The sequence below is a fragment of the Cynocephalus volans genome, chromosome 9 (genome assembly GCF_027409185.1).
Source record: "Cynocephalus volans isolate mCynVol1 chromosome 9, mCynVol1.pri, whole genome shotgun sequence".
NCBI classification, from domain to species: Eukaryota; Metazoa; Chordata; class Mammalia; order Dermoptera; family Cynocephalidae; genus Cynocephalus; species Cynocephalus volans.
In genome coordinates, this window is record NC_084468.1 from 139,103,187 (window position 1) to 139,117,351 (window position 14,165).

The window sequence follows — 14,165 nt, forward strand, 5'->3', positions numbered from 1 at the left end:
ATGTTGATGAGCATTTAGGTTGATTCCATCTCTTGGCTATTGTGAATAGTGTTGTGATGATCATGGGAGTGAAGATATGGGTGTTAAATTTTATCAAATACCTTTTATGAATCTATTAATATGATCATATGATTTTTTAAATTCTTCATTCTGTTGACGTGGTTGGTACACCACATTAATTGATTTCTATGTGTTGAACTATCATTGCATTCCAGGGATAAATCCCACTTACATGGTTGTTGTTTATATGCATTGTTGAATTCTGTTTACTAGCATTTTGTTGAGAATTTTTATATCTTTGTTCATCAAGGATATTGGCCTGTAGTTTTCTTTTCTTGTGGTGTTTTTGTCTGGTTTGGTATTAGAATAATACTGGCCTCATAATAACTTTGCAAGTATTTGCTTATCTACAATTTTTGGAAGATTTTGAGAGGGGTTGGCTTTAATTCTACTTTAAATATTTTGGTAGAATTTGCCAGTGAAACCTTCTGGTCCTGGGCTTTTCATCATTAGGAGATTTTGATTACTGATTCAATCTCCTTTCTAGTTATAGGTCTATTTGGGTTTTCTATTTCTTCATGATTTAGTCTTAGTAGGCTATATCAGTCTAGGATTTTATCCATTTCTTCTATGTTATCCATTTTATTGATGTATAATTTTTCACAGTAGTCTCATAATCCTTTGTATTTCTGTGGTATCAGTTGTAATGTCTCCTCTTTCATTTCTTATTTTATTTATTTGAGCCTTCTCTCTCTCTCTCTTTTTTTCTTTCTGTCAGACTAGTTCAGGGATTGTTAATTTTATTTATGTTCCAAAAAAAAAAAATCAACTGTTTATTCTGTATTTCACTTTTTTCTGCTCTAGTCTTTATTTTTTCTACCTTTTAATAACTTTAGTTTATTTTGTTCTTCTTTTTCCAGTTCTTTAGGGTGTAAAGTTAGGCTGTATATTTGAGATCTTTCTTCTTTTTTAATATAGGCATTTACCACTATATTTTTTATGGTGAATGCTTATAATTTTTTTTTTTTTTTTGCTTCAGCATTCATTTTCAAATATAAATTTAACTTTCTCATATTAGAAGCAGGTCTCAGTCACCCTTGACATGGTTTCCAGTACTATGTCCTGCCAGATAGCTTTAGCTGGTGGCCAGAGATATAGAATTTGAGGTATGTCTCCTGTCTAGCACAATGGGCTTCCACTTTCCCACTGCTTCCTCTAAAAGGACCTTTCAGACATGTGCCATGAACTTAAAGTGGCTACCTGTCAATCACAGCATAGCCTCCTGAAACCAGTGCCCACTTGTTTTAAACTCACTAATTAAAGTTCCATGAAGGAAATCTGTTTAGATAATGCCCTGGTGCCAATAAAGGCTTTGGCTCACAGGTCCCTTCTCTCTTTGCCAGTGCTCCCTAGCCTCCTTGTGTATATGGTTTCTTCTGAGCATGTCGTGAATCCCTCAGGGTCTTTAAGTACAAATAATTCTTAATTTTTTTCATTGTCATCATTTCACTGAAGCTGTGCTCACAATGCAATCTCTGGAGTACATGGCAACATGTATGGTACACAGTAAATACTCAGAAACTGTTAAATAAATAAATGACTAAAACCAAAGAGGAATTTAGCATATTGTTGGTTGCATAATTGGTTAAGTTTTTCTTGTTCTTTAAGGAATTTTTGTATTTAATTGATGTGGTAGGTTGAGTTCTCTTGGAGGCAGACTCTGAGATGAATATTTGCATGCAGAAAGGGATTGCTTTTGGTAATAACACCTCTTACAGATGTAGAAAGCAGGTTTCAACAGAGGAACAATTCAGTTGCAACTGAGTCATCATTTCCTGCTACAGGGAGCTCTGAAGCTGGGATGGCCCTTCAGTGTTGTCTCTATTAGTAGACAGGAGCGCAGCTACCTTTGCATCCCCATGTCAAAGTCATTGGATGTGGGCTGTCTCTAGGCAACACACCATACTTCAGCTGAAGGCTATTCCAGAAAAGATTTAGCTCTGAACCCTAAGCAGCTAACGCTCTTGGGAGTCACCCAAGGGGTGATCTCTGAAGGGGTGATCTAGGTGGTGGAGCACCACAGCACCTATTATAGGTATATTCAGATTATTAACTTAATGGGATCTTAGAGATCACCTAGTTTAAATCTTTGATTTAAAAGTAAGATGTGTACCGAAGCTCACAGAGGGTAAGTGATTTGCCCAGTATTATGTGGAAAGCTTATATAATATCTGAGACTAGAACACCAATCTCTTGACTCTTAGAAAAGTGCTTTTAATTTATACCCACACTTTACTCAACTTGTGTTTGTGTGTGTGCATGTGTGTGTGTGTGTGTGTGTGTGTGTGTGTGTGTGATTTATCTTATAAACATTTTGTTGGGAAAGGAGGGAAATATTTTATGCAAGGGACTTCGTAAAGATTTTGGAAAAATAAAATTAAATGATAAAAAGAAAAAAATATAAACTTTATTTCTCAGCATAAGCTCCATCAAGTTCAAGACACTTTTCTAAGCAATGATACCAGCCAGTTAGTCCATTCCTGAAGAATTGAGGGTCCTGAGAAGTAACCATGTCAATACAGGCTTTTTTACATTATTAACTAAAGAAAAATGGGTGTCCTTTAAAGATTTTCTAAATTAGGAAACATAAAGAAGTCAGAAAGACTTCTTGTTTTACAGTCCCAAATCAGGACTGTAAGACAAATGCATGATAATTTCCCATTGAAACTCACAAAATTTTCCAAGTGTGATGAGAGGAACAAGCAGGGGCGTTGTCCTGGAGGAGAACTCTTTGGTGAAGCTTCCCTCGGCGTGTTTCTGCTAAAGCTTTGGCTAACTTTCTCAAAACACCTCATAATAAGCAAATGTTATCGTTCTTTAACAATCCAGAAAGTCAACAAGCAAAACGCCTTGAGCATCCCAAGAAACTGTTGTTGTAACCTTTACTCCTGACTACTCTGCTTTTGCTGTGATTGGACCACTTTTGCCTCTTGGTAGCCATTGCTTTGATTGTGTTTTGTCTTCAGGATCGTATAGGTAAAGCCATGTTTCATCTCCTGTTATAATTCTTTGAAGAAATGCTTCAGGGTTTTGATCCCACTTGTTTAAAATTTCCATTGGAATTTCTGCTCTTTTCTGTAGCTGATCTGAGCACAGCAGTTTTGGCAACCATCGAATGGAGAGTTTGTTCAACTTTAGTTTTTCAGCCAGAATTGTGTAAGCTTAACCAATTGAGATGTCTGTGATGCTGGTTATTGTTTCTGTTGTTAATTGTCGGTCCTCTTCAATTAGGGCACAGACAAGATTAATTTTTTTCCTTGCAAATTGATGTGAATGGTCTGCAGCTGCAAGCTTCATCTCCAACATCCTCTCGTTCCTCCTTAAAATGGTTATCTATTTGCAAACTGCTAATTTCTTTGGGACATTGTTCCAATAAACTTTTTTGTAAAGCATCACTGATATCACTGTTCTTCCACGCAGGTTTCACCATAAATTTGATGTTTATTCATGCTTCAATTTTAGCAGAATTCATGTTGCTCTAATAGGGGTTCTTTCAAGCTGATGTCTTGTGCTTCTTTGTGCCTCAAACTAGATCCTGTTCAGACATGTAAAACAAGTTAGTACTAGTTTATTTTGGTGCAAAAATTTTTGCAATCAATGCATAGTTTTCTCATAGTACACATTTTTTGTGAAATTTTTGAGGACCGCTCATATTTATACTATGTACAGAAAATTGAGAAAGTATAAATACTGATGCAGTTGGTAGCCAAGTAAGAAGTATGACTATAAATTCTTATTTGCTGGGCTAGGATGCAATCCTATTCTGTGTAGTATGGAAAGTAATTGCACTGTAAACATTGTGTTTTGATTGGAGTTTAAGTTTAATTCCTTATGTCATGAGGTTTTTATCTTATTAGTAAACCAATTAAAAGTAGTGAGAATGCATAATGTTTTACACTGTTTCAGAGCCATATCGTTTAAATAGAAGATACTTCTATCATAGTATTCATAGAATGAATAATCTCACATGTGATATGAAGTTAAAAGTGACCAACAGATAGCTTCCAATGAGATCTGGAAATTCCTGATATTCAAAATTCAGCATTCTCCAAATAGATGCTTCTGTTTTATGAAGAAATATTTTTCGTTGAGCCATAGATGGTGTGATTGCATAATTGGAGATAGAAAAGATTTGAAAATGTTTCCACCTGCTATAACAGTTTCTTATGCCCAGTTGGGGAGATAAATAAAATAATTGTTATGGAACACTTTCTTAATTATGATACTTGGCCCATGATAACGTGACAGACTTTGCCACACACATACACATCTACCATGTGCACATTCTTTTCAAATAACATTTAGACTAAACTCAACTAATCATGTAGAAGATATCACTCACTCTCTATTCATAAACCTTCTGTTCACAGTTTAATTTGTGAGAACAGAATTGAAAATAAATACAGAAGCCATCAAGAGAGGTGGTAAATTATAGCATAAGTAAGAAAACACGCACACAAAAAGTACTTTGTTATAAACCCACAATAATCAGAACTCATAAGTATCTACTGATTTAATTTATTACCTGAATATATGAAGTATTTGTTTCTCTTTTTATATTTATTTATTACTCTGTCTCTCTGATTGTCTATCTAAAAATTGTTCTATGCAGAAGGAAATCTAACACTGAAATTTTAATAAATTAGTGTTTATAGACTTGTAGCTGTGTTTTTTCATAAGGTCCGGGCTTAGCATGTGATCAAGATGTCAGTTCTATGTGATGGTATACAGAGTTTGCTTCCAGTTAAGGATATGGATTTTGGACTAAGAGAGTGTGGGCCTCTTTCCCACTTTTTTTTTTTTTTTTAATAAACACTTTATTTTAGCACAGTTTTAGATTTATAGAAAAATTACCAAGGTAGTACAGAGAGTTCCCAAATACCCTGCACCTAGTTTCCCCATTATTATTTTTCATTAGTACAGTACTGTTTTTACAATTAAAGAACTAATATTGATACATTGTTATTAACTAAAGTCCATACTTTATTCATATCTTCTTAGTTTTCATCTTCCGTCCTTTTTCCGTCACTGGATCCCATCCAGGATACTATATTACATGTTGTCATCATATTTCCTTAGGCGCCCCTTGCCTGTGACAGTTACTCAGACTCCTGGTTTTTGATGACCATGGCAGTTTTGAGGAGTACTGGTCAGGAATTTTGTAGAATGTCCCTCAAGTGGGATTTTGTGTTTTTCTCATGATTAGACAGGCTTATGTGTCTTGAGGAGGAAGACCACTGGGTTAAAATGCCATTCTCATTACGTAGTATCAAGGTATCAGCATGACTTAACATGGTTGAGGTCAGCCTTGACCACCTGCTGAGACAGTGATTGGCAAGTTTCTCCGCTGTTTTACCCCTTTCCATATGGAACTATTTGTAAGGAAACCACTATGCACAGCCCACACTGAGAGGGGAGTTATGCTCCAACAGTTTGAAGGCAGAGGATCTACACCTATTATGTAGAATTCGGCATGGGAGATTTGTCTGTTTTCCCTCACTTATTATTTATTCAGTAATTATTTGCATCTATATGGACCCATAGATTTTTATTTTATACTTCTGATTATAATTCAATACTATTTTATTTTATTTCTCTAATTATTCCAGTTTGGGCTGTAGGGAGCTCTTTCAGTTGACTTCTGTGTTCCTCCTTTGACACATTCCCATTGTTGTGCTTTTTATTTTTGAACACTTTTTTTGGTCACTATAAAATACCTGCTCTTTTTAAAAAAAAATATTTTCTGCCTTTACTTTATATGAGGATGCCATGTTCTTAAAAATAATGACTAATAAAACAACCGTTGCCACTATTTACAGTTGTATTGTTTTCTTTGATTATAATTTCTTTTTGAGTCCTTTCAGTATAGTATTCAGAAAGAAAGGGAATCTGCTATTTAAAGCTTCACCTGACAATGATCCTTGTGTATTCTTGCATCTTGCTTATGTCTGGGAAGGAGAATCAAAGCATCCTACAAAGTCAGAATCCCTTGTGAAAGGAGGAAGGGTGATTTCCTTTGTTTCTATGAAGTCCAGGAACCCTCAGAATTGTAAACTTTGTGTACATTTTTTAGGGAAGTACAAAGCTTTTTATCAGATTCTTGGAGGTATCCGTCACCTAACAAAGAGATAAAGAATTATTGCCTTAGAGTACAGAAGAGAAATAATACAACCTACGCATTTTGCATACCTCTTTCTTCCCTTGTGTCTATGGCTTTGCACTTGCTTAAGTTCCTGTCCAGCTGAAAGCTTTGCAGACCCCCCCCACGGGTTATTCACGTTAGCATAGGCTGTACTGCATTCAGTTCTGAGAAGACTTTTCACTGCTGTTGCTTTTATAACTCTATGAAAAAATAAAACAATTCCTTTGGACTCAGATTTCTGGTTTGAGGGGAAAGATTAAGATAAGGTCTTTATGCACACCTGTTTTGAAATGGAACCCTGCACTGTGGGCACTAAAGTGTTATGTAAAAATAAGAATTCTCTACAGTTAATGGAAAACTGAGCTTCCCCCTATGGAAAGACATTTTTGGATTTTTTCTTTAGTGCTGGAAAGCATTACATCATACAACTGTACAGCCTGACACATTCCTTGCATAACTTTACATGTTAGTAATGATATTGGTTCAAATTTAGGCAAGTGAACAAAAGGACTGGTTGTAAAAAGGCTTTTGATATAAAACATTTTCTCTAGTCATTTGATCACTTTGCCGAGTAGAGTAAATTATTTTCTTAAATTAATATCATATTTCCAAGAAATAAATCCTCCTTTGTAGTACAGTGGAATTGTTGATAGATTTCTTGAAATAAAGCAAAATAGCTTAGTCAAATGGATAAAACATTGGACTGAGATAAAGAATATATAGACATTAATAATGAAGCAGGCAATAAGTGTGTGACCTAATTGATATGATTTAACTCTTCTTATTTCTGCTTATTTTGTATAGATACTACTAACTCAATAAATTATAAGGTTATATATAGTAATGTATGGACATAAAAAATATGCTACATGAAAATTTTAGCTCTTTAGAAGAAAGAGGCTATATCCATCTAAATTCTTAAAATAAATATATTTTAATCCGTAGATATGATTTTGATGTTATTTTAGTATTAGTAAGCTAAAAATAGCATTTTAATTCTTTTAGGTGGGAACAAACCCTGAATTCATGCATGTGAGCATAAACTACGTGGGATTTCATTTAAGTTTTAAAATGTTTCTGAATTTTTATGTAAAAAAAGGTGAACTTTTGATTAAATATTTATGTCAGGTTACTTGCAGCAGAGACATGAAAATATATGTTGACACAAATAAGAATAGAGGAGAAGGATCTATATGATATTTGATATGCTCCCCAGGGTTTTCTGTTTGATTTTTCCAAGGGATTTTGTCATCCAGCATTGAGGTTTTTTTGCTAATAAACAAGAATTTGTTTTTTTAACTGTGGAGAAAAGTGAAAACACTTGGAGATGTCTAGAAGAAGAGAAACAGTGATAAATTGTAGAAAGGGTCAATTCTTATTTTCAATACTAATGATTTAAAAAATGACAGAACACAAGGTATAATATATATCCTAAAGCAATATGTGTATGGATGGTAAAAAGATAGATAATATTTCTTTCCCATTAACGCAGGCTTACTGAGAATGAGAACTGTAGTGGATTGAACTATGTCCCCCCAAAATTCATTGAAGCTTGAATTGTGTCCCCCAAGTTTCATGTATTAGAAATGAAACTTGGCCCCCACTGTGACTGTTAAGAGGGTGGGAAATCCTATTATGCTAATTGAAAGGTGGAGCCTCGAAGAGGTGATTGGATTGTAGGACCATGTGGTAGTGAATGGGTTAAAAATGGTGGTCAGGGGTGTGGTTCTGAGGGCTTTAAAAGAAGAGGAGAGTCTGTCTTTCTCTCTCTCTGCTTCCACCGTCTTGCAATGTGAGACCCCTGGGCCCCTGTCACCACCACCAGATGGACTGTGGACTTCCCAGGTTCAGAAACTGTAAGCAATAAATTTCACTTTCTTATAAATTACCGAGTTTCATGTATTTTGTTACAAGGAAGAAAAACTGACTAAACAAGAACTTAATTAGGAATCAGGATTACCAGTCTTCATTCTTGACTCTACTACCTTAGAAAACTCTCTTTACCTTGTTGTGGCTTTGGTTCCTCATATACCATACACTGTAGAGCTCCATTTCCTTACATCCTGCTCACCTTCTACCAATCTGGTTTTTCTCTCCTCTGAAAAACAGCTTTCTGCTGGTTAATATCTCTTCTATTTAACCAAATGAATGTGATGATCAAATGAAGGAACATAATGGATGTGATGATGGATTTTCCAATATCTATTTCATATCAGAATATTGATCCAAGCCAGTCACGATTGTTTCTTCCTCCCTGCCAGTGATTGTTTCAGCAATGGCCAGTGCTGGGAAGCTTCTGAGGGGGAGAAAAGTCCTCTTTCCTAAGAGAGCACCTCAGGAAGAGATGCTCTTCTTCTGGAGGTGATGAGTGGAACTGCTACCACTAAAGCACAGGCAACACGAGACTGAAATCTACTTTGAAGAGCTGGCAGATGGAAAGTGCTTGGACCAATGTGCATTTAATACCATATAAGCAGTATGGGGAAACACAAATACATAGCAGCCATGAGTCCCTCAATAATCATATTGTCTGCATTTTTGTCTAGTTAGTAATATACCTGTAAGATATGGGGGGGGAAAGCCACAATATAAACCAAATAGTGTATTTATTAATTCATATTTATTAGAGTAAGGCGGCATGATTGAAGCAAAATTTTAGAAAGGAGATGAGTTTTAAGGCAATCTTAAAAGGCAGGTTGAGTTTAGATTATTAGAATGAGAAGTAAAAGTTATAACTTTCCAGGAAGGGGGACTGATTCTGTACCAGTGAATAGAAGGACAAAATTTGGTAGTGGGTTAGAGAGCTAGAAAATGAGTTTGATTGACACAGTTGACAGCTGGAAGAAAAAAATCAGGCTAAAAAGTTCTAAACTACAAAAAATAGTGTTTATTGTCTTTACATGGTAGAGGAATGTACTTATAAAGGATTTTATCTCAAGAGACACATAATAAAAGTCCTTAGTTGATCCAATGCAAGTTTGTTTTGTAATCAATTTTATTTTTCTCCTTTGAATGAGAAAACTCGTAGATAGGCTTGAACAATAATTCACATCTTATATCCAATTTTCACACATACCCTTAATCTCCTTATTTTTCACCTTTTGATAACGAATGACAGTTGGCTCTAAAGAGGTTACAATTTCACCTGCAATGAAATGGAAAATCTTATTTCCAGTCCCAAAGTCTGAAGCTGTGATATTGGAGCTGATAAGGCCATGAGAAGCAACTTAAAAAATCTATATAATCTCCTGCAACTTTGGGAGGTTTAGCTAATTAATTTTTATTTGTTTCTTTAATGTTTTGCACTCTGACTGATTTCTACTTGAAAAAGTTGTCTGTATCAATTCATAATATTTTTAGATTTTTCATAAGCATCTAAGTGTCTTGTCTGACCTGTAGTGGTTGCCTCTTGTCAGCAGATTGTATGGTGATTAACTCAGGAGAGAATTGCCTGACAGGTAAGAGCTTTGATTTCAATACAAAGCCAAGCCTGTTGTATATAAATTTACTTCATATAAATTAATATAATTTATGAAATTGATACTTCTTACCATATCAATACAGAATAGCAATGCTAGATGTTCCAAGTATAGTTTTAATCTTTCTTGTGATTGCCATGGACATTTATTTTTTGTATTGGGGAAAATGATGATATGGTAAGACTTAATGGGTGGTAGAACAGACCAAACCAAACCAAACAAACAAACAAATGAAAACAACAAAACATTTTCTTTTGGCATCCAAGGAATTGCCTTTTAAAAAAAGTGCTCTTAAGCAACTACCAAATTAGTTATGATTCATTGTTCAAAGGTAATTGATATTGCAAACCTTGGCACTTATTCCTTATTCTTGTTAAAAAGTTGATGCCAAATATATCCAGAAAAGAAATAGGTAGTTATATCTTATAGGTCTGTAGAGTATTTTACTTGTTTCATTGATCTGATAATAGAGACACTTACCAATTTCCCTGCGGTACCATATTTAACTCAGTGCAGAGAACATTCACTGTGTTTTGGGGGGAATATCATTTAATAAATGCCAGCATGGTTGTTTTATGAATTCTTACACTGTTTCTCTGGCCATATCGTCTTATAAAATTCACATACTCCTTTGCTTAAGCAGAAGGTTAATATTATATACATTGTTCAAAAGTATTCTTTGCTGTTTTTTGTGTCATTGTGTGCACTTCCTTTGTGATTTTCTAGATTTTGATTGCAGGTTGTCTCAGGACAAGTAAGATGTCTGCTTAACTTTCTGTAATAGGAAGTAACAAGGTATTTAGGACAGTGTTTTGTGCATTTATTAAAATGAAGTGCTAAAATACTTTTTTCGTTTGTTTTTACTTTTTACAACAAATGTCTTTCAGGCTTATGACAATGTTTACTACTCTTCGTTTCCTTCTATTTGGAAAAGTCATGCTGTAGTTGTGGATTTGTCTCAAAACAGCAAAGTTTTTTCTGCCAATGAAAATTACCCATTCCTGTTGCTTGTTATTTCTAAATACTTATGAGGGAATTTTTCTTCTTTCTTTTATAGTCAGCAGTCAGCTGAAGACCTTGCACGAGTACCTGCCAACTCCACTAGCAATATCTTGAACAGGCTGTTGGTCAGTTATGATCCCAGGATAAGACCAAATTTCAAAGGTTTGTCCCCTCCCCGCCCAAAACCTTTATTCTTTACAGTTTAAAAATTAACTTTATCTGTATTGAATTATTCTTCATGATATTCAAAATAGTAAGATTTTAAATTGACCTTTAACTCTCCTATAATGTGCTTAGGTTCAGAGCAGTTTAATGCCTGCAATATTCAAAGATAAGCAAAATATTAATTCTAATAGTTTTTTATGGTTACCAGTTTAAACAAAACACACACAAAAAGGTATACTGTGAATTAATAGGCTAACCACTGTCATGGGTTTTCTAAGTACTAAGTATTCATAATCTTTGTTGTTTAAAATTTAGGTTCTGGATAGAGACCTGGCTTTCATTCACACACAAAAGTTATAATTCGTAGAATGGCCATTTACTCATTTAGAGAAAGAGAAAAGTTATGATGTCCATTTAGATTTTCTCTTACTTTTTGTTAGTATTTTACATTGGTAAAAAAATTCCCTCTGCTACTCTTTTGCTAAAAAATGATGGCCATCTGGTTTTTAAAAACAAGTTAACTTTATGAATAAAAGTGACTGTGTCTTCTACAATATAGATTATTTTTATTCCAACAAAATATTACCATTTTTCACACCTTTCAAGAACCAAAACTATACTTGCAATAAAAGCCATGAGCAGATTGTACAGTTGTGTAGATCTTTTGTGTGTCTCTGTGTGTGTGTGTGTGTGTGTGTGTGTGTGCGCTTTTGATGAATTAGGAAAAGCTATATGAAAAAAATCTCCTCTGGAAAACTGTAATTCTTGTTTCTGGTTAAAGGCAGGCATTAATGTAGATCAGATTAACATTATAAGGCTTGATTTTTTTTTTTCTTTTACAAAAAAAATAAAAAATGTCTGCAGCTGTTTTTAGTCAACTGAAGTTATACAACTATGTTGTAAAAATAGGGGTTTTTGTTCATTACCAGAACCTATTCAGTTACTTTCAACAAAAGCCATAGTCTGGGTTGTCACATGTCTACATTTATTGATTTACCACCTGTTTTTCATCAGTCAGTGGTTATGTGGCTACAAAGCTAAATTCACATTTTCCCTTTGTTTGCCCAACAAGCACCCACAATGATTTGGAGGGGAAAAAAAAAGAAGGAAAGAAATTTTGCAACATTATACCTTAGTTCTCCAAGAACTTTCAATTTATTTTCCAACAGGTCAGGCAAAAATTTTATAATGATTCTGTTACATGTCTAACTTTGTATTTTCATGAATTTAAAATTAAAATATAGTAATTATAAATAAAATGTATCGAATACTATTTTAACAATTAAAGAATTTGAAATGTTTAGAAAAATGCAAAAAAATTAAACACTATTTTTAACATGATGTTTTTATAGTTTCATAGCTCAATTGAAACCTTCTTAAAAGGTAAACATATTTTCCAGAGTCTCTGCAATTTAAGTGATAAGTGTTTCTGAATGAAGACCATTATAAAATATAACTTAACTCATTTTTTATTTGCATTGTGATCCCTGTTTAGGAAAATAAGTTAATAGCAATTGTGAACATATTACAATGAGACCATAGGTTTTGTATCCTGTGTGGATTGAAAAAAATGTAAAAATTCAATGCATTAACCACAAAAATATGAAGATTTGACCAAGTTTTTTACAGCTACTAAATATATCTTTAATTTTTGTTCGCAGGTATTCCTGTGGATGTAGTAGTCAACATTTTTATTAACAGTTTTGGATCCATTCAAGAGACCACAATGGTAAGATTACAATTAATATTTTTAATTGTCAAAATTTTAGGTAGAGGGTACTGAGAACAACATCAAAACTGAAAAATGAGAAGTAAGTCTAAGGAAAAATCCGTGTTCTCTTTTAGTATGAAATATCCAAATTCTTATGTTTTGTTAAATCAGTGGTTTTGGTGCCTATTTATTTTGCGATTCAAATTTAGCCTTAATGTTCCATTAAAATTTATAGACTTGGAAGAACTAATGTATTCCCCCTGAATAAGTGTGATTGGATACCACCTGGGAAAAGAATTTATACAGTGAAGATTCAAGTGATATTTTTTTTCTAATGTGTTTATAAGTATGAGGATTCAAAAATTAAGGAAAATATGATACACACACACACACACACACACACAATGGAATACTATTCAACCACAAAAAAAGAATGATATTCTCCCATTTGCAGTAGCATGGATGAGCTTGGAGAAAATTAAGTTATGAAATTATGTTTTCATATGAAAATTATGAAATAAGGCACAGAAAGAGAAATACCACATGTCCTCACTCATAAATGGGAGCTAAAAAAAATAAACAAATAAATGAGAAAGGGAGGAAGGAAGAAAGAAAGAAGGAAAGAACCAACAATGACAATAATGTATTGAACTTTCAAAAGGAGAGAATAGAACTGTGTTTGCTTGAGGTGGGTAAGGGGAGGAGGGTTAGTGAGAAATTGATTAGGGGTCACAAAAAATGATTATGTTTTGTAATGACGAGTATACTGGTTATCCTGATTTGATCATCGCATATTATACACAGGTATTAATATTCAACTATGTATCCCACAAATATGTATAACTAATTATGTTTCCATAAAAAAGGCAAATATTTTTTCTGTATTGAAGCATCTTTAAATATATTATTTTATGCATTTTCAATTATATATGTGTGTGTATACATATTTCCCTCTTTCTTTCCTTTTATACAAATTATCATATACCATACACTCTGCAGCTTTATTTAACAATAGTTATATGTTAGAATTTGTTCCATATTAACATAAAAGAATATCCTTATATTATTTTTTATAAATTCTGTTAATTCCATCGTATGGATAGGTCATAATTTATTTAACTATTTGCTTATATAAGGACATTTACATTGATTCCAAATTTTTGCTTACACAAACCATTTCAAAAAAGAACTTTGTACATCTGAAAAAAACATGTTTTAAGTATGAGGATTCAAAAATGTTTTAAGTATTCAGTTTTTTTTTTTCCAGTTTCCTGAAGATAATCTTTACTTTCTCTGTTGTGCTAATTTTATGATGCAATTTTGTGAGCAAATAACTGAGAATCAAAGAGGAAAATTACTTTTCATAAAATAGAGCAACAGAGCTCCCTGAAAAGACTATGTAAAAGGAGAAAGGTCAAAGGAAAAGCAGATGAAGAGAAGGAGAGAGTAACAGGCAGACTTGTGACTTGAAAAGAAATGGAAAGGGGTTTGGGGAAGTGGCTGCTGTCCATGATGAGTTGGACTTTAAGGACAAGAGAACTATATGGTATCATCAGCAGGTTTCCTGAGTGACGTGTGTGGTAATTATCCCCTCAACTTCTTAAAA

The 14,165-nt window shown here is 33.7% G+C and overlaps 1 protein-coding gene across 1 annotated transcript in view; it reads left to right on the plus strand.

Annotated features, from left to right (window-relative positions):
• The window catches only part of GLRB (glycine receptor beta), a 97,110-nt gene that overhangs the window by 43,363 nt on the left and 39,582 nt on the right, over positions 1-14,165 (plus strand). Inside the window, exons 3-4 of the mRNA XM_063107805.1 lie at positions 10,739-10,845; positions 12,510-12,577. Of these exons, the coding sequence (XP_062963875.1) occupies positions 10,739-10,845; positions 12,510-12,577 (175 nt within the window). The remainder of the gene's footprint in view (positions 1-10,738; positions 10,846-12,509; positions 12,578-14,165) is intronic.